Below are 27,107 nucleotides of genomic sequence, written 5' to 3' on the forward strand. Positions count from 1 at the left end.
TAATCTGCTGGAACTATCATCAGCAAAACAGTCCAGAAAAATAGCTGCTGTAAACCTGATGCACCCACTCTGATGTCTAAATACTGTTCTTTCTTAGATCAAGTCTGACAAATGTGTGATCACTGTCTTCTGTCAATCCTGAACTTCCACATATTTCTACTGCTCTGAAGAAAGGCTCTCAACAGCTTTTGTAGTTTTGAAATTTAGGATCTGATAATTTTTCTCCATGACGAAGGCTTCCACTAAGAAAAAAGGTTAGTAGTTCTCCCCCTTGCCTTTTTTGTATCTTTTGGGAATCATCGTCCCCTCTCCTGAAAGCAGATTAACAAAAATCTCTAGAAAGACCTTCTTTGGGTATGCATGCAATGTCCCCAGCAGGATCATAAAGCAGTAAACATTCACAGAGCATGCTTCTTGTCATGCAGAGAGACATGCTTAACCCACGCTATCATAAATCAAGAAATGCAACACATTGAGGGGTGAGGGGAGAATTAAAAAAAAAAAAAAAAAAATCACAGGAGCTGTCTAGTCCACATCCTGGCACGCTGCTCACTGCGAGCATAGCCAAACAAGTCTGCTAACTCATGAACTCACAGACTACAGCTCTACTGCCTGATACAGCAACGTCTGTCAAGTTGCCCAAAACAGTACAGCTTATTACTGTTTTAGTGAAAAAAGTTATCCCTCTTCCCCTCCAATTTGCACTTCATACTTTGGTCTTATATTGTTTAAATAGAAATTCCTTTAGCAGGTGAGTGAATACATCAGATTCTACAACTTCAGTCCATGTCACTGCATGACTAAAATTCATGTTTTCTGCTTTATTACTACGTACTGCAAAGGCAACATAAAAAAAAAGACTGATTTCAAATATTTATTTAAACAACTCTTCTTTCCCAGTTCTGCCTGTTTGTTCCTACCTTAATATCCTGAATAAGTTGCTGAGTTGGGGTATCAATCGGCGCTTTTGTGTCAATCACATTCTGGATGGCACTTGACCAGCGGGTCGCTTCATTAAGCAATTTTGTATAGAGACGGTAGCAATGTTTGCGTCCATACACAGTTACATTCCAATAGCCTAGCACAACAATAAAAATTGTTAACCATGGAAGCAGCAACTATAAATATACCACCACTTGTCTCTGAAAACAGATAGTCCCATGAGACCCCAAATGCTGAATTCTGGATTGTGCTGGCAGTTTTTCAGGGACTAAGAAGTTGTACTGGCAATTCAGTAACATAATCTGGACAGTATGGTTTTAAAGGAGTTTCTCTCCATTAAAAAAGCATAAGAATAATCTTAGAATGCAGCCACCACCATGCTGCCTTCCATTTCACCCAGTAATCTTAGTAAAAGCGATCAGAGAACATCACTGTGGAATACTGTGAGCAATACGTGACTTGCAGGCCCTGCTTCTCCAGTCCTGTCTGTAGAAGGAAAATCTAAGTCTTGTTTTGTATATGAGTCTTTCATCACCTATGGCACACATACTAGCAGGTATAAAGCATGAGCTGCTACTTCTTTTTAAAAAATGTCATTAATTTCACACAAATGAAGTGGCAAAGATGACAGAAGAGCATTTCAATTCAAATTCTCTTTCTGCATCATTGTATAGGCTTTTTATGAAGCAGATTCAACTAAATAAATTCTATTTCATCTCTCACTAGCAAAAGCCTCTTTGAAGTGTCAGTGACCCCGGAGAGATTACATAGGGCTGTCAATGCTTCTCATTTACAAACAGCCATGTCTGAGCTGAAAACCAGCATGGAAATGTGCTCTGGAGCTGACTCAGATGTAGTACGTAGGTTAGCACTGAGTGGACTTTTACTCCAGATCTCCTTATATTTGCGAATGTTTGCGCTCACAATTGCTACCCATGTGTCTTTAATATGAAAGCATACGTGTTCAAACTAATTTAGCAGCAGTGTCAGTCAGTAACTTGTATGCTGGTGAGAACAATTTTTACTGTTGTGTACATTATTACCTGTCTTCTGCCCAGTAAGTCCATGTAAAATACCTCAGTGACTTAGGGACCTGATTTGGTTATCAAACTGCAACTCTAATAATCTATTTAAAATATTCTTATGCAGTGTTTGTTGCATTACTAGGTAGGTAGGCCAGAAGGTAACTGAAAGGAGACTTGAACCCAGAGCAGATAATTACCTGTCTCTTTGAAGATTTTTTCATCAGGAGGGACCACTGAACAGAGGCTGTTTAGGACCAGTGTACCCAATTTCAAAGCATTTTTCTCAGAACTCTTGTAATAGTCCAAAGAATTGTGTGTCAAAACAAACCAACGCTTCTTGAGTTTTAATGAAGACATCTTTGGGTTGTTTTTTACTTCCTTATGTAGCCATCCTATTAAAGACACAATTTGAATCACACTTTTTTTTTTTTATAGAGTTGGACAAAATTAAGTTGCTACAAGTTATTTGCATACTTTTAACAACAAAAACACAATGTAAGTTGTTTAGCTCACATATTAAGCAACTTCGAGTAAAATTTTCAAGCAATGAAATGATGAAAATACCATATAAAATCTACATGAAAACTTTTCAACTTTGGTGTTTACATAGAGAAGTTCTTTTGTCAACTTATAAAGCTGCTTTTGTCCACATTAGTGTCTTTTTATTTGGCACAATTGAAAACAAAATCAGAATTACACCAGCAGTTTATTAACTCCATCTACATATCTGTAGAATTGATTGTCTTATAATGTTGTCTTTTCAGTTATATAAGCAATCCATAGTCTATCTCTTTTAAACCAGAAATTAGATTCTATCCACTATTTAAAGCCCTGACAACTTAGCAACAATGCAGGCTTATGTACATGCAGGTAATATGGGGGAAGATTACCCTGGAGTTATCTGCCTCTGCTCCCTCCGCATAATCTCTAACCAGTACCCCTTTCTTCTGATTTACTGCAGGTTATTTTGCACTGCAGGTTGTAAGAGAACTTATTTTCAAGTATGGGCACTTATAAAGCAGCAGGGATTATCCAAGGTTCAGGCTGTCTATGAAAAAATATGGTATTTCATTAAATGGGCTATCTGAGATTTATGATTTTAGATTTTCATTCCTTTCTGTTTATAAATGCCTGACGTTTGTCAAAAATTAGGAGAAATTTCTTCTCAGAAGAAATAGTCAGGTATTGGAACGGGTTGCCTAGGGAGGTGGTGGAGTCACCGTCCCTGGGGGTGTTTAAGGAAAGGTTGGACCTGCCACTTAGGGACGTGGTCTAGTGGGTGAAATTAATGGTAGGGGGATGGTTGGGCCAGATGATCTTGGAGGTCCTTCCCAACTGTAATTAATCTATGAGAGTGTGATATCTGTGAGTGTGATAATTTCAGCTGTATTCATTTGTGAGTAAACTATACTGTACAAAGATGAGGCTCCAACACTGCCATGCTATGCTAGCTTATTACACAGATTGTATTGGGGAACAATCTGTTTTGAGGTTAATGGATCTTGTTTACTTTATTCGACTTGGTTCTTACCCCTCACAATGAATTCTTGTCCTTCCACTCTAGTGTCCCCCTTTGACCTCTGCAGCAGGGTTATCCAGTGATGCATCTCTTCAGGAGTGTCAGCATTACAATGAAGAACACGATTAGCAGTGATGATCACAAAGGAATTGGGTCTATGAAAATAAAAATTGAAAAAGCCTTTACAGTCAACATACTGTTTAACTCATTCACCATAAGCATAAACACCATCCATTGTTTGCATTTTTGTATTCAGATAAATATTGTCCACCTCTACAGCATTTATTTCAACACCACTAGATCTAAAAAATATTAAGCATTTATAAAGACACAACTGTGTTGGATTCACATTGAAATGGTCGGGCTCTGAATAGTGGAAGGGTTCAATTTAAATTGCAACTTCTCCTATTCTCAAAATAAATCTATCATGAGAAAAAACTCAAATCTTTAATCAGCTTTCGATCTTAATCAGAACTTTATTTCAGGGTTGGATCTATTTAGAGTGTCTGCTTCAGTAGTTACATTAGCTAAAACCAACAACAATTTACAATGGTCTGTAGTGAAGCAGCATGTGAACACAGATTCTTTTATTTTTAATGCAGTGAATCCCAATTTGCAGACAGTACAATCTATTTATAATGAGAGTCTGGCTTTTATCCAATCCTACACCAGGATTCACTGAAGCATAAAGAACTAGCCCGAGTGAACTGTGCTGATGGCTCTCTGGATTAGAGGTGTAGGTTTTTCAGCCTACAAACACTTGTTTTAACCCTTTACCATTAATTCTTTTCATCCTTCAACACACAGAATCACAGACTGGTTGAGATTGGAAGGGACCTCTGTAGGCCATCTGGTCCAACCCTGCTGCTCAAGCAGGGACACCTAGAGGAGGTTGCCCAGGACTATGTCCACCCACTTGCTAAGACCTGTATCAGGTGTAGAAAACGGGAATGATGCAGTCTGGGCTACCCCATGCATGAGAAGGGCATAGGCTTTTGTTCTATGGTTCTAGCAAGAAGGTAATTGGGTAGAATTTAGAACCAATTAAAATTGTTTATGGGGATAGTTCACCCAAATATGACCCAATATGTCCAAAGTGAGCGTGTGTTGTTTAAAGTTTGATGGAGGTCAGCATAAAGAAAAATTAATAAAAATGATTAGGAGATAAACCTATAATACTTGGTGAAGGGAGGTTACAGTAAGTCAAGTAACATGAGAAGTGTGCAAGTAAGTTTAATTATGCAAATACAGAAAAACAGAAGAAGGAACATCTTCTGAATACCTTCTATAAAGTTGGAGAAAAAGTGTTATCTACATACAGGTAGTGCTTGCTCACCAGTGTGACAGAAGTGGGTGAGGAGTGATCAGGACTTGATGTTTTGGTCATACCCACTTTGCTGCTGAAGTGCTAAATTATTCAGGAATAGTGGTAGATGAGGAAACAGAGATGTGAACTGAACAGCAGAATTTTGTTGACCACTTTTTAAAATACGTGAAGAGGAGGCAGCTTGAGACTGAGCTATGTGAAGCACATTGTAGAAAGCTGTATAATGTGATATGCAGGAGAGAAGGTATAGATAAGCAGTAGCAAGAGAACTGAAAAAGGACAGAGCTAAGGTATAAACTAAAGTAGATCAAGCTATCAAGCAAGAGGTTTTGATGACCAACACTAGCCAACTTTCCAGTCTCCCCTTCTCCCCAGTTTAGGGAAACAGCAAAAACTCCATTCTTGGGATTCCTTCTGAATACAGATTCAAAGGGCGCTCTGCTTAGCCCCTCTCTTTTAAGCTTGCAATAGTGGTTTCATATGTGTCAAGATAAAAATATTCTATTGCCTACATCAGTCAAATTAATTTCCTAATTGAAAACCCTTCCATCCCTGATTTACATTCCTAGACTCAGAGAAGTAAAAAAAAAAATACAAGAAAAAAATCTGTGTGAAAAATGCTTACAGGAGAAATGCCTCTCTAACAACATTTTGAAAGCTTTGGACATCTGTCTTGTATTATTTAGAAAGCCTGAGCTTACAATCACAGTTACTTGCAGTATCAGGATCATGGTAGGCCAAGGAGAAACCAGTAACTTAAACCCAGATGTTTCACACATTTGCAATGAGGAGACTGTAATGAACTGTTCCAGTATGAATAACACCTCAAAGCCAGTAATCTTATAATCAGAGCCACAGTCTGAACTCAGATAACTTTTTATCCCTCAGTACGCTGTTGCTAGTTCAAGAGCTAAGAATACCCTGACTGTTTTCTGTTTATTTTTAAAATGCTGCATTATTTTGTTTGTTATAAAAGATATTTTTATTTTAGGAAATAAGTATCATCCATCTAGAACACAACATTCTTGCAAGAGAAGATGAATGGCAAAATATTAAGACGAATTTTCTGTCTACCGTATTGCTAAGGGACTTAAAAAATAGGCTTCTCTTTTCAGGAGTATTACTTGTGTAAGTGAAAGAAACATTTAATCTTCTGCTTTTGGATCACCATACTAGTAAAACAGCCGAACAGTTCACATATGGAGCAATGTCAGGGAAGATAGTGAAGTCCCCACATAAAACATCACTCTACTTACCTTCCCTCTTTCAGTGTGGTGGTTGATACTATGAAAAGGGAGACAACAATAATGTGTGGTTGGCCAGCAGAATATAGAGACTAAAATAAAAAGCATCTGATTTTGACTAGAGAAATAATAAGAAGAAAGTCACCAGTCATGGTTCTGACTTACCTATCTGGATTGTCAGCAGCACAGACAGAATCAATTAGTCCTACATCGAGTGTACCCTATAAACAAATGTCCAAGCAGAAAAGGAGGAAGACATTTACTATTACATTACTCACAGTGCTTTACTCCGAGACAGGTGAAAGAAGCAGCAGCTTTGATCAAGCAAAATGAACCACAGATTTGGGCAGCAGTTTCTCCTAACCATTATAATGAGGGGAAAAACTAAGAGACTCAGATAAACAGATTCAGTAAAAGTTTATCTGTAGTTAAGTTGGAGACAGCTCAAAAACTGCTCTTATTTTTCTATGCTCCCAAACCTGCTTTAAGTTTTGTCCTAGAAGTGCCATCCCACTACAAATAGCATTCTCTGAGGGCAAACATTTGAAGTTTTTGTTTCCCTTTGCTTGATTGTAGGTTCCAAATTTATCACATTATTCCCAGTGAAAGTTGTAAAGAATGACAAATGCAGGACAAGGGAAATCTCAATTTTTCTACTTCTACTTGTGTTTTTAATTTACTCATTAACTGTATCCTTGCAAAGCTTCAAACTCAGATGTACACTGTGGTGTGGCAGGGAACTGGACCAAAAAAAAAAAAAAAACAACAACAGTGCTCGCTTTTCACTGAGGCAAATGATGGTGATGTGGAGAGAAGCCAGCCTTTCCTCTTGTACAGGTACAGGGCCTAGGACCTGGAGCCTCTGGCCAGTGTCACAGCTATCACTGTCAGAAACTGCAACCACCAGTGTCCCCTTGTTTTCTAAAAATCTTTGCTTTGAAAAGTTCTTCAGATTTCGACTTACCACAGCATTCTGTGGATTGCCTGCTCATCATGCATCTCTCGGATCTCTTGCTCTGTGGACGCATGGACTTGACTCAGAACACTAAACCACTGGCTGTGGAGAGAAAGGCAGCAGCGTAAGTAAAATGTTGCTTGTGCACAAGCCTTTTGTCACCTTTGTTCTGCAGAGATCTAGCAGGTTCTGCTGGTTTTTGAAATTGCTTAAGATTCCTTTTGTCAACATGCATAAATGCAGCAAAGCTTTATGTCAGTTCAAGTAATACAGGATACAAACAAGCCCCTCCAGGTCTCCCATCCAAGTTCATGTCATACCCTTCTTCCTGAAGACAAATAGCATGTATAAAAAGTGGCACCTCTAAAAAAAAACTGTCAATGAACACACTAAAATATCTGAGTGTTTAGAAAGTATTTGTAACATTCCGCACATTTCATCTGAAAAAAAATAGGTTACCAGCTATATACAAAGCCTTTATTGGGAAATCCAACCTTCAGATAATAAATTTTGCTACACTGATAACATGACTGGTAATAGTTTCTTACAATGATACTTCTCCAAAGGCCAAGAGGACATAAGTCCTCTGTAGAGGCACAATTGAGAGGGGGAAAAGAATAAAACCCTCAAGCAACTACCTCTACATTTTTTGTTCCCTGTGGAGTACTGGAAAATCCAGCTGCTGGAAGGACCAGTGATGTTGAACCACAGCCAATTCACCCCACTCCAGTGGCCTTGTATTTCCACAGTAGGGAAACTGGCAGAGAGGTTTCCAGTACTCTGGCCCCAGTGCTGAGCAGCAATTGCAAAAGGATTTAATTCCAACCACACCTTCTGCTTCTGGGAAATCTCTACCCTCCTGGCATTTGTATATGATAAAGCTCAACTACTCTAAGCAATTCCTCTGAAAGAAATTTGAGGGCAGAGCTTGGCCTGTTCAGCAGGTTCCTGAATGCCATTCTTTCAGATACAAATTTGCCATTCTAATGAAAACTACCTGGGGCTGAGTTTTCAAAGGGCTCAAAAGCCCAGCCTTTAAAACTGAGTCCTCACCTCTCTGCAGAGGGTTCTCAGTCACCACCAGGTTGAGAAAACAAATGCAAGATTAATGGCTTTGAATTTAAAATTATCTTTTCTACAATTGCTTATAGTCAAAGAATTTCTGCCTATGAAACTGAAACGCTGTCTCCATAACTCCAGCATTCGCAAGCTAACTGCTTTCCATAATGTAGATATCTGGAAACCAAATTGCCAAAATAGCTTGAGAAAACGTGCGCAGTAGTCTGTCAAACAGTACCAGCTCTGCCTTGTCATCCTAGAGCAGCTTCTAACAGCTTATACTTTCATTAGAAACAACACAAGGCATGATGAAAAACGAAAATTCGGACTGCCTGACAACAGGAAAGAAGATGAGAATTTATTTAGTTTTTATTCTTTTGTTAAGACTCAGAGGTACACCCATGGAGAGCTTGTGCTTAACAATTACTTTGCTGTAAGGACTACTGATGTAAAACAAGGTCACTGAAAACCCCCTGAAGTGAGGGTTACCCAGAGAGAATGAACCATCAGCTGAAGAAACCTAAACTCACCTACGTGAACATTCCTAAAATTAAATTCAGCTTTTTTTGAGGCTTAGGAATTGCAATGTATTTAAATGTTAACCTTTTATTTAAAGACAAAAAAGACTTAATAGCACTCTATGCACAGTTAGTAATAATTTGTTATTGGACTTTAAAGCACAATTCAAAGGTTTCTTAATTTCATCGTGCAATCTTTGTGTAAACAATGAAAAAGAAATCTATCGTGTCACTTTGCAAAAACGACAAAGGCAGATTTTACTCTCCTATTGCTTTCTCCCTCTTGGGCCATCCCTTGGTTTTCAGCTGAGTGCTAGAACTCAGGAATATGAAAAAGACAGATGAGGGTTGAAATAATGGTTACCCACTGAAACATTACTTTTATCCTCAAATACACTTCCATGAGCAAAAACAGTAATTCCTCTTTTTGCGGGGGGTAGGGTGGGGAGGGGGGGGAGCTCAGGTTTCTCCCCCCCCCCCCCTTCATTTGAACAAAAAGCATCCTCAGTTGATCGTGTAGCTCATGTGCAAAATAATTTTCAATAGCAGATCCAGAAACAACATAGTACAATGATTTTGTGCTTCTCTTTTAACAAAGCCAAACATTAACAAGGCTTTGACTTAAGCCCATCTGGAAATCCTTACACATGTCCCTCGTTAAAGTTTTCTAAGATGAATGTGAAAAAAGGAAACTTGAAACACACCAGAAAAAAACAATTTAAGCTAGATGGTATGTTATGTGTACTATATACAACAATGGTGTGTAGTGCCTCCTCTTCTACGTTAAAGAAAAAACTTGAAAAAGATGCATGGCAGCAGACAAGTTTTATGCTGGCAATTCATTATTGATCCCTGTGGAACCTTTATCATGGCATGTACACAAGTCTAATAGAAAAGACTTTAGCTAAGCCTTCATTTTAAAATTTACTCACATCAAACAAGAATCTTAACAATGAGTGCTGAAAAATTCATATGTAAGTGTAGTTTTAAGGATGCCTAAAAATGAATCAATGACTGCATTGTAAGCATTGCTGAATTTATATTCAGGGTCATGTTATACAGGAAAGTATTATAATTTCAAAAAAAAAAATAGAACACAAAGCAACTTTCAAGGCTTCAGAGCAAGACGAGCTCAAGTAATGTTGACATAAGCATCCTGCGCTCTGGCCTTGGGGCAGCAACGCAATGGGTAGTAAGATTTGATTACTAGTTTGCTTTATTTAAATGCTTGATTTTTATAGGCAAGCATATTATTATCTCACACAAACGATAGTGTGGGGTTTATTTTATTTTTTTTAAAGATACACTACACCTGATTTGACAAGTTAAGCTTGCTATTCACCTACCAGCATGCTCCTACAGCTTGATATGGATCCTTCAGCAACAAATGTTAAGACCTTTTTTTAAATCAGTAGAAAGGCCAACACTGTTGCGTGCTCCTCTTGTTCATGAACACGCATTCACCCTAAAATCCAATGATCCCATTGCAACTTGAAAAGAATTAGGCTCTGCTTAAGCAAAAGATCCCAACCCTAAATAGTACTTTATTTTAGATAGGTGAGAGGGATCTTATTGATCTAATCTGTGCAGCTAAATGCAGCAGGGTAATGCAAAAGAAAAGCATCAAAAGCTGACTACATCAGCAGGCCTTTGGAAAAAGCGTTAAATGCAACATGTTTAACACAGCCTGACTATTTGGGTGATAGTGGGCAAACAAATAAATGATAAACACAAGTCAGAATGGCATGGAGGTTAAAAAAAAAAAAAAAAGCCTGATGATTTTCATACCTTGCATCCTCAGGAGATTCAGCGATCAAGTGGTAGGTTCTATCACCCATTATTAGATCAATACCATTTTCTTTGCCTGTATTATCAACAATCTCTCTGAAAAGAAGAAAATGCCAAGACTGAGCATTAGATTGTCACCGTATTTTGAAAATGGCTATTCTCCTGAGAGGATCACAAACTACTGACATTCAGAGTAACAGCAATCAGCGTTGTTGAACCTGATTAGTGTTTTATCTCAGACAGTACTAATACACCAGATGATAGTTGCCATGTTTTCTGCCTGTACTGTACAGATATTCAAGCTACTTTATGAATGTCACTATACAAAGTTGACTACTCTAATGTTTTAACATGAACTAAAAGAAAAGCGTTATCAAACCCTGAGAGAGGCAAGGACAACTGAATTTAGAAATGGATATATTTCTGAACTGATTGCATACCAATAGATTTTGGAGTGGTAAAAGGAAAGCCCTTGAAGATTAAAAATAAAACAAAACCAAACCTGAATTAGTGATTCTGTGTAGCTATAAGTCAGTATAAAGACACCTGAAAAAACGTAACTTCCAGAAAAAGCTGATCACTCATCTTCTGAAAAATTACATCTTTCTAATTTGCAGTTTGGATACACTAAAAAATCATGGACCACAAAGCACAAGATTTTTAAGGAGTAACTGAAATATTGTATTAACGTTTGGAAGTTTTTGGTGGAAGATTAAGACTTTCCTGAAGCTTAAGAAAGAAATCAACTTGATTTCCTTTTCACTGTTTTACTGTATTTGTCTGAAGCTTATTATTTCCTTCTTAATGAGCTATGCTTCCTTATCAGCTATACAATTCTCATAAATCTCTCTCCTACATACAACATGTGGTCTCTCCTTATCAGCCTCGTGAAGACAATTTGTTTATCTGCTGTAAAAACAGAATGCTATCATTCTGTATTGTCGTCTTTCATTTGGACAATGTTACTGGGAGGAAGGAAGATTCAACCTACAGTTCAGGTTAGGTTCAGCAACCTTTACCTGACAATTTTAAAGGTATGTTCAGCAAAGAACTTCTTCAGGGATCAGTCAATGAAACAACATAGTGACAACAAAAAGAAGGTTTAAATGTATTAGAAAAAGGACTAAATAAACGCTATGGCACACAAGACAGAGTCGAATTCAGTTTCAACACAAAAATTGTGGTAGGAAATTTAGTCTATATGGAGTTTTACCTGACAGCCAGCAGCCCATTGGTTTTACAAGGGCATGTCAGGATGCTCACCAAAACTATTTGCTTTGTCCTGCCTGAATCCAAGGCTCAACCAAGACTTCCAAACAAAACCTTAAACTAAGCTTTTAGTTTAGTTCAAGTACTCTGTTAAATGAACAAAATAAAACAGACAATTGCAGTTTACAAGATTCTCAGTGAAAGCAAGTGTTACAGCTGTTTATGTTGTTCTCTACCTTGGAGGAAAGCTTAGGTATGTTTACACACAAATAAGACTACCAATATCAGTAAACTGTAATTTTTAAATTAGCTATCTATGGTCATAAAACATGTTGACTGTTTAAAATGAAAAAATCCCTTAGAAACCTTTTTTTTGATGCATGCTTTATGAAACAGAATTTTAAGGCATAAGGAACTTCTGTTAGCAAGACAAATTGTTAAATTGGGTTTAGTAATTGTAGACTTTGGAAATGAATATATATCCATTTTAAAGACTTTTTTTGTGGAACTACCATAATTATTTCAAACATAAAAAAAATCATAAATGTATACCAAGGATACAGTTTTGACCCATGCTAACTTAAATATATTCATCACCTATTAATTCCACCCTCTCCATTCTGTGTTTGCCTGCGGCAACAGACTTGGCAACATGCCCTGAATTGCCTTGGGAATCATTACAGACTAAGTAGTGCCTCCAGTCTGGGAGAAAGCATAGATGGGTTCATTATAGCAGCAGCTTTCTGAAGTATTTGGCTCTAGCTTAACTCTGGATCAGACTTAAGAGAGAGCCAAGTGAGGACAACACTTGCTTTCAAGATCTTCATCAAACACACGCTCATGCTTGCATTCATACAATTTGAGGGCAGAGCACTCAGTATCTTCCCAGATTAAGTCCCAAGAAGTATTTAGGAGGAACTACGGCTAGCATATGAACACATGTAACCTACTTGGCCATTCGGACATCAATGGAACCCTTCAGCTTTTCTTCACTGTCATTTTCAAAGTACATCAACCTGGACTGCCTGAGAACAAACCATCGTTTCTTCCAGTTCCTTCTGGAAAGCGTGGATGATCCACCCCCCTTTTTATGAAGCCAACCCTGCTTAAGCGCTTCCTGCTTGGAACGAAACCACAGGAAGGTCTCATCTTTCAGGACACACCAGCGTCGCTTCCATGTGTTTATTAAGCCACCTGGCAAAAGAGGCAGATGTAGGTTCATAGGTAGTTAAGACACACAATTATATTATAAAACAGAAGCTGTGACCAAACCAACGCTGGAAGATGCTGACCAACAATGTGCAGTTGAACTGAGTCTCTGCTGTAAGCCATGAAACCAAAGACCTTGTTTTTACATATCCTTAAGGCCACCATACAGTTGGCAACCTAAAGACCCTGGAACTATAAATTATAATAAATAAATAAATGTAAACAAAACCAATATAATGTATATTAACATATACTGTATATTTGCTATATACATATACAACAATTATTTAAAATAAATTATTTAGAGGTCTTATTGTATGTGAGAAACAGGTCTCCAACACTGTTTTCAGTGCATTTCGATGATAACCTAAGGAATTTTAATAAGCGTTAAACCCTTTCTTCTCTCCAGTTTTCTTCAATACTTTTGGCTATTAGGAGGTAGCAATGTTCAACTCAAAACTAGAAAACCTGGAAAAAGCATACTTAAAGTGGGAAATATACCAGTGTGAGCTCAGTCATACCAAAGCATAGCTATACTGTGTAAACTTCACGTGAGTTTTGCTACGACAGACAATACAGCTTGCACTGTAGTTATGTAAGTACTAAAACCTCAACCAAACCAATCTTCTCCTGTCATTCCTTCTTGCTAACTATGTCAGAGGGTAAAAATCCATGCTAATGATGACTGCATACATTATTTTTCGCACAAATGTACCCATGTGCCTGTTCATCCCTGTTCCTATTCCAAGAAATTTATAGTGATGGTTATGATAGAAGAATTCTAGATTATAATTTAGTGTCAATCATTAGAAGGTAACCCAAGAATCTTAACCAGAGAACTCCTGCGTATATTCTTTCAGTCTCTCATGCCCCTTTGCTATGCATACCCTTCCTTTCAGTCTTTCAGATCCCAAATGAAAGTTGACTGAGGTCAGTAAAACTGATCTGCAATGCAGAATGCTGTCTGTTATAAGGTTTTGGGAGAAGGAATTGGCTTTCTTCAAAATTTGGTACAACTGGACTTTGCGAGTTATTTTGCTATGCCTATATTGGATATTCCATTGTTATGAGCTGGCAAATATGTAAAATGAAACAGAGGCAGTCTAAAATTTTTAATGTTTCTTTGCAGAGGGGAAAAACATTGCCAGATGTAAGCCACTGCAAGTAACTTAAATTGAGAGCAGCTCTCTCCAAACTTTTGCATCAATCTTTGAAGATTTTGGAAATAGCTTAACTCCACAAGAACTGGAGCGCAAGGTTTAGTAAACATTTCTGTTTAGCTTGTACATTTAGCAATCTCTGATTCACACAATACCTTTCATGTACAGAAAGCTGTGAAAGTAGGGCAGGCTGACACAGCTGTAGACTGAATCCCTTCGGTAGGAAAGTTCATCATCTGTATCAAACCTGGAGTCAAAATCTTCTTCACTGTCTTCAAACTGGGAAAGAAAAGGAATGAAGGCGGAATAATCTCTCAGGAAAGAGTTTAGAGAGAATAGGTTTAGAATTCTTCAACTAAAACGTTTTATGATGTACTGAAAGGACATGATTCCTTGGTGCTTCTAGTCCAGCTCACAAGGGGGAGTACACAGTAGTAAACTACAGCCTGTCCTATGTGATGACACAGTAGCCCTAATTTCATTTAACAAATCTACGAAACTGCTTTGTAGGTGATCAGGGAAGTTGTCCCTTTGCAAGAGCATGACGAGGGCATGCTGTTGTGTTCAATCCCCCTCCATCACCAAAGTGCTGTGGGTAACTGCTTAGAGAAGCCCTGAAAAAGAACCTATTCCACAAGCTGTGGTGATGACTTTCCTCCATGCCCAGTCATCAGAACTTCTGTTCTATATCTGACACCCACCCACAGACACGCAACAGGAAGGAGTCCTCAGTGTAGATAGATAAATAGACAGTTAAAAGCATTTTCCTCTTAGGCAAGAACTGTTGGCTTATTCCAATGACCACGCTGATCATGCTCTTTGGCTTTCATTACCTCCACTGCCATAGATATTTTAGTGCTAACATTTTCCTTCCAAATAAGTCAGTGTTGCTGAAATACTTTTTCACTTTCCCAGTCACAAAGTTTCACAGAAGTATTCTGTGAGTGGTGGAGGAAATCATATTCTTCCAAAAATATTTTTTGGAAGAGTAAACACCACAGTAAATTCAGTAAACAGCACTGAAAAAGAGCTCTTCTGAGCGTCTGCCTCAGTATTCTAACCATTTGCCATCGTATGAAATTTACTCTGAAAGTAATTTCAAATACACCTGGCATATCGGGGGATTTCTGCAAGCAGTTTATTCACACTGTTCCAACTTGCATGCATAACGGAACCTGTATTTTCTGAAATCAATTCCCCACCACACTACCCCATGCCAAATGTGCACACACAGGTATTTTGCTTATGAATTGCATCCACGCCTGTGCACCGAGCTCCTCACAAAATAATGCACAGTTCTGCATTAAAACAGACAGAACCATATCCGTGTATAACCTTGGACTGCAATCACGGCTGGAGCTGCCTCTGACTCTAATATGCTCACCCCAGTGGCACTGAGATTGCAACAGATAACTACGTCCATACGCAGTGTAAATAAGTCAAACTATACGATACAGACTTTTCTAAGAACAGCTACAGTGACTGTACAGCTGTACAATGGAAAAAATATCAGAAATCTTAAATCAATTATTAGATAACACAAAAATTGGTACTTACAGAAGACTGAGCTCCTTCAGAACTGAATCTGTATGCTCCAGAGCTGTTGTATGTCCCCACTGAGCATCGGTAGTCCGGTGACCACTGGCTACTGTGCGAATTAGAGAAGGTCACGCTGCTACCAGAAGTAATAGCACCATCTTCATAATCATCTTGGTCGTAATCATAGTCTCCATCGGGAGAAATAAGTTCCACAGAGTCTGGGGGTCTACAGGATACGTTTTCTGGCATGCAGTATGTAGATTCACCACTGGAAGAGTTGTGGAGACTCACTGTGTCATGGGTAGGAGGTATAAGCATGGTGTTGCTAGCAGCAGGAATTGTTGGCACTACAGTATCGTTCATATACGGATCTTCTTCTGAGGAATCATCACTTGTTCTGATGCCACTGGTCCTTTGATCAGAATGGCCATGCTCACTTGGATTGGGCGAATCCTTAAATGCATCATCATCAGCTTCAAAGCCCTCATCTACCTCCTCCTCGGGATATGGCTGGCTGAAGTTAAAATTGGGCTTTTCACTGCAGGCGTTTCCAGTCTGTTCAGTGAGCTCAGCAGGATACCCACCGCCCACGGAGAGTGACCTCTCAATGTTTCGGACACATTCATCTATCTCAGCAAAGTTCAGAGATTCTAGGAACTCCTGGGCTGCTCGACAAGCTTCATCCTCGAGCCGCCTGAGTTCCTCATCTCGGAGCTGCTGCAGCCTCTGTAATGAAGCCTCTGTCAAAGACAGCTCCTGCTGCTTCTTCACGCGCTGCAGGTCTTCAATTTCTCTTTCCAGACGCAAGATTTCTTCCACCTGCCTGCTTTCTTTCTGCCTCTCTCACCTCTTTCTTCAGCTCTGCCTCCTTCTGGGCTTTCTGAACAGCAGCCAGTTCCTGCTTCTTTCTTTCCTCTTCAGCCTGCATTCAAAATAAAATAAAATAAAATAAAATACTACCCCCAACACTAGATTTTGTTGTGTTGTTCTAAAATACTATACTCCCACCATGCTGTTCATTTAGAAGGACCTTTGCCCCTACATCAGAAAGAAAATGAAAGAAAAAGAGAAATTAAATCATGATTATATTTACTCAGAGATACTGAAAAGCTCAAGTATATGCAGAAAATTTAGTCTTTGCCAAAAATTAAATGAAGCATGAGGTGAAAGAAATTTCCATGCAAACAACTATATCAAGTTTCCTTTAGCTTTATCTGCCAAATCCTGTAATAGGTTTAGTTTAAATGCCACAGATGTCTTTTATTTTTTTTAATGGTTGGGTTGAGATATTCAAATAAACAGGATGGCTAAAAGCATTAAGAATATCATTTACCTGCTGGGCAAGACGCTCTGCTTCTTGCCTTTGTCTTTCCCTAAAAGTGAGGGAAGAAAACAGTTAGCAAATCAAGCTCTACATAAACTCATCAAATGCCTTTGCTAGGGCAATAGCTCAATTTTCAAATCATCTGCCAGATGCAAGAGACAGCCAAAAATAAGGTCACCAAGGATATGTTTGTGAATATGTAACTACCATGATAGCTACGTGCATCTTCTAGCAAAAGAAGCAAAAGATTTCCAAAATCACTTGATTTTACCTCCCACCCCAAAAAAAGGCTCTTCAAAGCAAAATCTAATGTGGCACAGAGAGAGCAAAATCTAACATGGCGCAGGGTGTAATGCAAGAGGGCATACTGCACCTTTCTTCTTCCTCTTTTCTTCTTTCTTCCTCTTGTCTCCGCTTCTCCTCTAGTCTTTCCTTGTAAACACGTCTAGCAAGCTGGCCTCGCCGCTGCTTCTGAAGGACTATGGCTGCTTTCTTCAGGCAAAGGAACTTTTTCCTACTACAGAATGCTCTGTAGTTCTTCTGTATCACAACCACATAGTAAAGAACTTTTCTATACCTCTTTCTGGAGAAAAAAAAGGGGGGCGGGGGAGTGAAAAAAATCACAAAATAAAGCAAATTTCTAAGGAAACAAGGGACTAATGAGCAGTCATAAGAGGTCCTGCCATAGTGACTTGCAATAATAAGCCACAATAGCGAAGCAATTTATTATGTCTAGCTCTGTGATGGTTTCCCCATTCTAGTTCACATTCTCTTCCCCAGGAGAGGAAAGAGATTCTCTTATTACTATGACAGAGCTGTGTTTTCATTAAGAAAACACACACTATCAATCTTGGATGTTCTTACTCCCTTGAGAAGAAGATGCTACCAAGTACAGCTTGCATACGTGCACACGTGGAGAAACAAGACACATAGGTATCCATCCAACATCTCCGAAAAGAAAGATAATGCACAGGAAGTTCTGCCATTAAAAATGGAATACAGTTTTTGAGTAACATACTGGTCAGAATATAAGGGACAGGACTAATTCTACACATGAGGAGAAAATACCTCGTTATGTAAACAAGTTTCCTTAAACTATCCTCAACTGATTTGTAGAAAAAGCAGAGGAATAAACAAATGGGATCAGGAACTCCACCTAATACATAATGCAGGATGCCAAGTAAACAAATGAAACATTAATCAGTTACCTAATGTCATGGTTCTTTAAGAACCAAACTGACTAGTTTTATTTGCCCTCTCTTTTCTCAACCTGAAAAAGCAGAGATAAATCTGCATCTCATCTGGTAATTTAATTTGGGGTAGCCCCATTAGGTGCCATCCTGCTAGATTTCCTACTACGTTATCTCATACCACGATGCCATTACATGGATGGCTGACCTCCAACCTTCCATTCTGTCCTATTCATTACATCAAGATGACTCAAACACCTTTTTGTTTTATTCACGGGTCTGGTAAAGATACCAGATGGTGTTTTCAAAAGTCACGTACAATATTTGGATGCCAGCTCTCTGTGAAAGGTTAAGAATTGTACCCAAGGTATTTATTTATCTACCTCCTCCCTCCCCTCCTCCCCCATTCATACCAAGGTTCAATTATTGATATTCTCTTCTAGTCACTTACCGGGCTGTGTAACCCAAGATGTGTGCTCGGATAATCATTGCTGCTTTGGTGACTTCCACCTCTCTCTGTTTCTCTAACTTGTGTTCCAAGGACTCACGGAGGAAAACCTACACAAGAAAACTTCTGGCTTAACTTGCTGATAATTTCACATATAAAGGACAGCCAGGGTGCTGCCAACATCATTCTGAGCAGCAGGCCTGAGCTTTGTATTCAGAGTCAAATGATACATTTCCTTAACAGAAAAGGAAAACAAAATATATTTCTCTTAAAATGCCTGCAGATGATCCTCTGACTATGGATTTCAGTAGGAGAAGCCTGAGCACCGTAACAGGCATTTTAATTAGGAGCAGGGATTTTCCAAAAACTATTTACTGGATTCATTGACGGGCTTTCCCACCAAAGAGTAACATGGGCCAAAAGTTGTAGGACTTAGTGTGAACTTCCTGATTTCGCAGTACCACAGAATGGCTGAAGTAGGAAGGGATCTCTGGAGGTCACCAGCTCCAATGCCCCTGCTCTAGCAGGGCCACTCAGAGCAGTTTGTTTGTGGGGCAGAAATACTTTCCCTAGGAATTCAGCTGTTTTACTGTAACATTGAGCTTCCATAACCTCTTATAATCCTCATTCCTTCAAGTGTTAGCAGTATAAACCTGCAGAAGTACACTGAAGTGAGTGTGGTTCCATATTCAGGTTGACTCAACTGCCTGTCCTTGTCCTCTACACGTGGAGACATGCTGTGATGGGTATCCTGCTGGGGCCAGACATCCATCACAGCCATCCAGCATCCTGCAGACAGACAGCTGCCCAAGCTCTCAGCTGAGCTTCATAAGCAGCTCAGGAAACACCAGCCCATCCCCAGCACAATATCACCGCAGTTCCTCCAGCAGACACAACACCCCTCCTCTGACTAAAGCCCTGGCAGGAGCTGGAAGTGTACACAGGCACGGGTGTCTCAGTTAAGTGTGACGGCAGACTATCTGTGCACATAGATCTGGGAAGAAATTCTGCTAAGTTCTCCTACAGTGTACCACCTGTCCATTCCACAAGCCATCCTCTCTCTGGCAGGGCTTGAGAAACCTGAATCATTCACCTCGACTGCTCAGTGCTAATGCACAGGTAATTGTGAGCAGAGGCTAGAAAGGCCGAAGGAAAGTTTGTCTCCATGGCATGGGCTCTTAGAGGCAGCATTAGCATACAGCATTGAAATGCATTTAGCTAATCCAGCTAATTTTGACTTAAATGAAATGAACTGCTTCTCCAGCAAAGTAGAGGCACTGGGGATGCGGTTACTTCTTCCATATACCTTGATGTCTGTCCTTTACTGTACACTCAACCAGTGGTGAGCTAACTGCTGCCAGTGCTTCTTCTAGGTCTTCTCAGCTTTTACATGATGAAGGATAAATCTTGTGGTATCACCTATAGTGGCAACAGCCTGGCATTCTGCGGGGTAAGACCTGAGTAGCTGGGATACTTTGCTCAGTGATACTTTGCTCAATGATACTTTGGTTACTTAGGATCAGAGCCAGGCTACACATCAGAGTGTGGCAACAAGGAAATTGCAGGGACAGCGTGGGCTCTGCTACTACAAGAGAGCTAAAAGCAGGACCACTTCCTTGAAGTGTTTTCTTCTTTCTTGGAAGAGAAAAAAAAGAGCGTGGACTTTTGGGGGTGTTCAAGTGGGAAAAAGGTAGTTTAGGGAGACAAAAGCCCATCATCGAAGCAAAAGCAGCAGAAATACTGATGAAAAGCACAATTCTGAGTTTTGAATGCTGTTAGATTTTGCCACAAATTAACCAACACTAAGAACATAAGTCCCATAGAAAGTCCCAAAGTTCCACTATCTGAGCTGCACTGGGCAGCTTTTATATATAAGGTTTTTGCTTATATATTAAATAAGCTGTGACATAAAAAGCCTTTTCTTTATTCAGTGGGCGATCTTTCCTTTGCTTTGCAGATACTGGCTTTAAAAACGTACTGAAATTCTAATTCAGAAAGGCATTCAGCTACTTCCTGAACCAAAATAGACATTAAGCACATATTATGCACAGGCTAATGCATTTTCCTGAGCAGGTGCACTGCAGCTTGAGATGTAAAAAACAAGAAAATTTCACACTGGAGCTGAATCATTGCAATGTTGTTACTACTCCTTTTAAATAACATAGTGCCCCATACTATACTCAGTCTGAAACCAATGCCCCCTTGTTCTCTTCTACAATAAGCTATTTATGAAGACTCTTAAAAATGCACATGCAGCTCTTGGGGGCAATTATCCCAGGCCCCAGTAAGGGAGGTTACAACAGAGCTCTGGTTCCTGCTGAGCAGTTGGTGAAAACAATTTGGGGTTCTTATAAATGTTATTTTGCTAAGACGCTAAAGCTGTGTCCAGGGCCTGTGCATAAATATTATTAGTATACTGCATCTGAAAGAATAAGGGGAACCAACACCTAGCTCTGTGTTTGATCATCATCACTGTATTATTTGCAAGCCATGGTCTACAAAAATGGCATGAAAAATGACTCCAGTTGCAATCAGAAAAACTCAGATTTCATGTCCCATTTCTGTTTTAACTTTAAAATGATTTAATCAAATTTTCCAATATCATCTCTGAGACACCTTAGGTGTGCAAAGGAACACAGGAAACTCTTCAAAGCTATGCAGTTCTGGGGAGAAGAGTATGAGGAGGAATGGCACTTCACACAGAAGTCATTTGGATTTCATAAAATATTTTTGCTACCCCATGGTAATGAGAAAGCTTTTTCACAATTGTATTTAACAATTGACAGGAAAACTGCAAGAGTAATATATAATTCAGCTAACTTTATTTCTTGATTTGTATCCTTTCTCTCAGCTATGGAAGCCCTTGGAGAGGTGGCAGGAGTTACTCAGAAAAAAAGAAAGCACGCAATCTGCAGAGGCCTGGCAGGGAGGATCGTTGACAGTGATAACCTGAGGTTTGTAATCCACTCTGTAGTCCTTTGCACGATGCAATCTTAGTATTTAGGAAATCTCAGATCTTGCAGTGGGGAACCTTCTCCTGAACATGCAATACTTTTACATCATTCGTTAAGTCCAAGAATACTAATCTGCAAGATAGATGGAAGCTCTGCACACAGCTGTTGTCCAAGATCAAACTTGCAAAATGAGCATGCAGAAATGCCTACACTGTTTTGTTACTCAAAGTAAAATTCCACTCTTCTAATAAACACCATTTGAAATTCTTTTGGAAGAAAAAAACGGTGCAAAGTTCAGGTTGTCTGGAAGGGCACATATTGGGGTCTCATGTACCTCTGAAAAAGACTCTTAGACTAGGATGGCAAATGTATGTAGAGCTCAACTCTGCCACACCAACACTGGCTACAATTCCTCTCTGTGATTTCCCCAACTGAGCAGGTGCCAGACAGGTGGATTTACTGAAATGAACAGAGAACTGCCTTGCAGAACAGAGTACTGCCTCACAGGATGGGTACTTCTGCGAACGACAAAGTCCAGCAACCATGTTTTCTGCCGTGATCCTCCCCAGTGCTCATGCTCTTGAGCATTGGTGTAAAATCCAAGTGGACTCTTTCGCCATCAGTGAAATCAGCAGTCCGTTTAAGTGCTTCAGACAGCAAATTCCTTAGCACAACTCTGAGTTGTTACTATAGGGGTTTCAAGAGCATCAATAGACATGCTCAGCTTCCTCTAAGCCCAAAGGTAATTAACATTACAACTACACTTCTGCAGCTGTGCAGTCTAAATCCCATCCCCTCAACTTTGTAAAAGCAGAAGCTACTGTAGCAGTCAGATTATTTTACCTTATTTTTTCCAAGCTGCCATTCAGTACTTGTGTTGTCATACAGATGAAGTAGGACAGCACATTTCTCATTTAAATCTTCAGGCAGAGTTAAGTTTCTCATGAGGACTTATACCTGGCAATCAAAAAAGCATTTATTACTTCATTTAAGAGAAAAGTTCTATTTTTACCTTTTCTTTTTAATATTAGGTTTTCACGTTATTCCTCATCATGACTCACATCTGAAGTACACAAGTCATTGTGTTTACCTTTTATAAAAGTCTTGAAAGGGCCTTCGGACTGGGAAGCCAGCCCTCCGAATCCTGACGGTCTCCAACATCCCAGAATAACGCAGCTGGTTAAGCACCACAGTCTGATCAAACTGGTCTGGCATCTAAAACAAGCAAGTTCAAAATAGGGATTTTAATAGCAATGGTTAGAGATGTCAGGGGAAATAAACACAGGGAAAAATATACGAATCTAACATGCACAAAGGCTAAAAACTGGCTACACAATGTCTTAAGCACATTAGCAGCTCAGAACATATGAAAATATATCTGAAAATAAAAGGGTAAATTCATAACATAATTTCCATAGATAAAACATTTACATCCCTATAATCCAATCAACTATCTCTTTCCATTTCTCATATGAACTAACCCACTACAATGCAGGGCAAAATGATGGTAAGAACCACAGACCAGCTGACAGTGCAAAGCTCAATTATTTTGTTTCTTTAGCAACAGAACTTACAGTCCCTATAGACAATTCCAAATATCGAAGATACACTATTATAGTGCTGTGATAGTTTTAGAAAAAACAAAATCATAAAGTCAGAAAAGATTTAATTTTTAATGTAGTGACACTTCATCTACTGTTGACAGTAACACCTCAAACCTCAAACAAGCTGTATGTCAAGGAGTTTCTATTCTGAACATCAGAGATGTTTTCATCTGTAAATATAAAAAAAACTTCTCTAAGTTTCTATTAGTTTGCATGCCATTTGGAATCATTTTCCATTTAGAAAATATATAACCCTAGCCACCCCATCATGAAAACCGGTGAATACTGGTCAGTTGTGTTCCTGCTCCTAGGAGTCCTCCAGTTTCATCTCCAAGTCACCTGTGCTTCTACCAGGTCTTGAGATAAGCCAGTGTCAGCTAATGCCACACAAAGCTACTCAGGACAGTGCTAATCACCACCCTGCAAAATGCTGACAGTCCTGGCACTGAAATAACACCACAGGTAAACGCACTCGAAATTCACCAGCTGGAAGTCCACTCAAACACATCAGTTTATCCTCCCACAGTCATTTGCAGAATTAGAGGGCAGTCTTTGGTATTTTGCAATTGAAAGTTTGGAAGGCAGGATCTCATAGCTGGTTTATATAAAAACTGAAGTGGCTCACACTCAAAGTTCTGCAGCTGGTAGAAATGAGAGCAAGATCAAGCCCTGAGGAACTGTAAATCAGAGGACTCTCCTGTCATTTATAAACTGGCTTTAATCGTGATTCTTGTTCAACCTGGCAAATAAATGACTCCCCCAAATTTGAACTTATCAGAAGTAATTTCATGAAAGCACAGACTCAAAAGTTAATTAAAAACAGCTGTCTAAACTTTTTTCATCTGTTAATGCATAAAACAAAAAAACTCCCTGCTAGTGATGATAACTCATTTGCTAGCCTCAAAAATATTGATACATTAGCTTTTAAACCCTTCCTTTAAAAGGCAGAATGTCTAAAATAAAGCATTACAATTCTTCTTTTCATTAGTTTCTTCTCTGGAGCAGTGAGAGGCAACTTCTCTGTATACGCAGCAGCCCTTCTGCACAGAGCTGTGTCAGAGCCATGAGGGAGAAGGCTTCCTTAGCCCTCACTGTTCCACACACAGCAAAATTTTTCAACCCCTTCCTTTGGCACAGGGACTGAAATTTATACTAAAGCCTGACCCCTCCTCCATAGTCAATAGCACCAAACAAAAAATGAAAACAGTTTTATTTATTTATTTTATTAAAGTGGTCGGTCCCAGTGGTGAGCCCTGCCCTGCTTGGGGTTATCAGCGCTGCATAGCTGCAGGACCTGATTCAGCCTTAGCAGGTGGATGGGGGCTATGTAGAAATTCAGCCACCAACAGCTGTTCATGCCCACTGAGACGGGCGCGTGGCGTCCCAGGGAGGCTCAGGAGCTGCATCCACTGCGCCACAGCGCCTGCTGTTGGGTTAAGGCTTCTGTCACAGAACCATAGAATATCCTGAGTTGAAAGGGACCCACAAGGATCATCGAGTCCAACTCCTGGCACCACACAGGTCTACCCAAAAATTCAGACCATGTGACTAAGAGCACAGTCCAAACGCTTAAACTCTGACAGGCTTGGTGCCGTGACTACGTCCCTGGGGAGCCTGTTCCAGTGTGTGACCACCCTCTCAGTGCAGAACCTCTTCCTGATGTCTATCTAGCCTGAACCTCCCCTGTCGCAGCTTGACACCATTCCTGCAGGTCCTATCACTGGTTACTAAAGAGAACAGATCAGCACCTGCCCCTCCACTCCCCCTCATGAGGAAGCTGTAGGCCGCGATGAGGTCCTTCTACCCCTACATGTGTTGGCTCAAAGGGCAGCATTCCCCGCCAGACTTGTAGTCAGGACAGCGTGTTTAGATGTGAGAACGGGAGGGGATACACCAAAGCCTGGCAGTGACGCTGTGGACGGACAGATGGACGTCTCTCCCTCCCTGAGGGAGCACCTCCTGCTCAGAGCCAGCTGGCTGCTCCACTACCTAATCCTTTTAACACCAGCCCCAGGCACTTAACAAGTCAGAATTCATCCACAATGCTGGTTTGAATGATCATTACTTTTTTTTTTTTTTTAAGAACAAAAAAACTTTTCATTTTTAGCCATGTTTTGATTCACAAGGGAAGAAACATTTTCAAGACTTTTTTTCCTGCAACTACAGAAGTTAGAAACAGCCTTGTTTTGTCACCAAAAAGCTGAGATTGTCAGTTTCACCCAACTTCAGAAGCTTGGATTTTTAAGCAGAAACTCAGAACACTGCAAGAGGTGTTAATGTGGTATCAGCAAAGGAACACAAAGACCAATGCAATTTTATTTACATCCGTGAATTTCCTTCACTTTACTTTACTAATTATTTTTAATTACTCCAAGACACATGAGACTGTTAAATTGGAGGGTGAAATCCTGCCCTGGTTTATCACTGGAATTACACCAGTAACAAATCTGGCTGCTCTGAGTAACCCTGGGGGCAGTGGTAAGAGATTTGATGGACTCTATCCTACCCTTCTCAATATGAAGGACCAGAAGAGACAGAGCGCCCATCACCTGGGGGTTTTTGACTGGGCCATCCCAGAAACTCTTCAGTCCTCAGCAACAAGGAGAGCTGCAGCCAGGCAGGGAGGGAGCCAAAACACTTGAATGCATCCATGGTTTCCCATGTCTTATGAAAACAACCAGAAGAAATAAGAAATGCAGTCCTGTGCACCATACCTCAGCATTCAGCACCTTATGACTTGGTGATACATTTCATATCAGGTAGTTTTACATTATGGACACGGGGCATTTCAGCCTCAGTCATATAAATGCTTACAGGCAGGGATAACCTTAGGCACAACTTCCAGTCAGCAGGGCTCCTCGTACTTAAAAATCAATTGCATAAGCATTTACTGAACCAGGGCACAAGGACTATACATATGCCACTGTAGACAACTTCCAAGATGGAGAGCAATGACCACCTCCACTTGAACTGTGCTCAGAACAGCCACAACGGTGTTAAGTGTAGAACAGCATAAAATATCCATGCAAAGGATATTTCATCTATCTTCGGGGAGACCTTACAGTAGCCTTTCAGTACCTAAAGGGGGCCTACAGGACAGCTGGGGAGGGACTCTTTGTCAGGGACTGTAGCGACAAGCAGTAATGACTTTAAACTGAAAGAGGGTAGGTTTAGATTGGATATTAGGAAGAATTTAGGAGGAAATTCTTCACTCAGAGGTGGTGAGGCACTAGAAGAGGTTGCCCAGAGAAGCTGCAGATGCCCCATCCCTGGAAGTGTTCAAGGCCAGGCTGGGCAACCTGGTCTGGTGGGAGGTGTCCCTGCCCATGGGAGGAACATGAACATTTCACTTTTACCACTAAACCCCTCTGACACACAAAATTGCCAGACAAAGGCTACGGACTCACATGGGTCACAGCCACATTCAGGCACTGAGCAACATCTACGTGGAATTTCTTACACTTCGATAGCTACAAGTCAGAACTGTTCTGCCTGATAAAGGTGTTTTGGGTTTTGCTTTTGTTTTGTTGGTGTTTTTTTTTCTTTTTTTTTTTTTTTTTTCAGTGCGCTCTTTCACAGTACAACTTGTAATGCATCATTTCCAGCATCCAAACATCTCCCCTGAATTTGGGCCAGACAGCACTAAAGCCAAGGCTTTAATGTGACCTAGAGTCTGTGCTGGCGAGACTGTGGCTCCTTAAGCTGCTAAATGATTGCTCTGATACGCTGTGAGCCTCCTAAAGGGCAAAGCTTCTGCCTAAAATCACAATTAAAAGAAGCCATTAGGATAGACATCTAACACCTACGCATAATTCTCATTATAAAATCATTCCTTAGATTACAGTCTGACTGAGGTTGGGAAGAACAACATCCCTTTTCCCTGGACAGCACCGTAAGTGGAGGCCCGAAGCAAATACCACACACACAAAACTTTTGTGTTGTTGTTCTGCAGATCGTTTGCTCCATTCAGACAAAGAGGATAATTGACTTTCACCAGTCAGACATCCTTTTTCATCCCAGAACTCCTAGCTGCCTCAGAAGAGCATGGCCACAATAATGACAGATTACGTACAGTCTCATGGATTTTATTTAG

At 39.9% G+C, this 27,107-nt stretch overlaps 1 protein-coding gene and 1 long non-coding RNA gene across 5 annotated transcripts in view; one reads left to right on the plus strand and one right to left on the minus strand.

Moving 5' to 3' along the window:
* MYO10 (myosin X) overlaps positions 1–27,107 on the minus strand; it is a 96,815-nt gene that overhangs the window by 11,953 nt on the left and 57,755 nt on the right. The window contains 16 exon segments of the mRNA XM_040550262.1: positions 921–1,078; positions 2,165–2,359; positions 3,499–3,641; positions 6,223–6,278; positions 7,022–7,041; positions 7,044–7,114; positions 10,378–10,473; positions 12,537–12,780; positions 14,111–14,234; positions 15,513–16,337; positions 16,339–16,416; positions 16,828–16,867; positions 17,192–17,401; positions 18,460–18,566; positions 22,254–22,360; positions 22,472–22,625. Coding sequence (XP_040406196.1) covers positions 921–1,078; positions 2,165–2,359; positions 3,499–3,641; positions 6,223–6,278; positions 7,022–7,041; positions 7,044–7,114; positions 10,378–10,473; positions 12,537–12,780; positions 14,111–14,234; positions 15,513–16,337; positions 16,339–16,416; positions 16,828–16,867; positions 17,192–17,401; positions 18,460–18,566; positions 22,254–22,360; positions 22,472–22,625 — 2,628 coding nt within the window.
* Positions 1–27,107, plus strand: part of LOC121066589 — a 37,526-nt gene that overhangs the window by 2,609 nt on the left and 7,810 nt on the right. For 3 of the 4 annotated variants that reach the window (XR_005817853.1, XR_005817851.1, XR_005817854.1), the window contains exons 2-5: positions 98–254; positions 5,805–5,941; positions 7,010–7,136; positions 21,308–21,410. This is a non-coding gene — a long non-coding RNA (uncharacterized LOC121066589). The remainder of the gene's footprint in view (positions 1–97; positions 255–5,804; positions 5,942–7,009; positions 7,137–21,307; positions 21,411–27,107) is intronic. The other variant, XR_005817852.1, reaches the window with a different exon arrangement.

The sequence above is a fragment of the Cygnus olor genome, chromosome 2 (genome assembly GCF_009769625.2).
Source record: "Cygnus olor isolate bCygOlo1 chromosome 2, bCygOlo1.pri.v2, whole genome shotgun sequence".
Classification (NCBI taxonomy): domain Eukaryota; kingdom Metazoa; phylum Chordata; class Aves; order Anseriformes; family Anatidae; genus Cygnus; species Cygnus olor.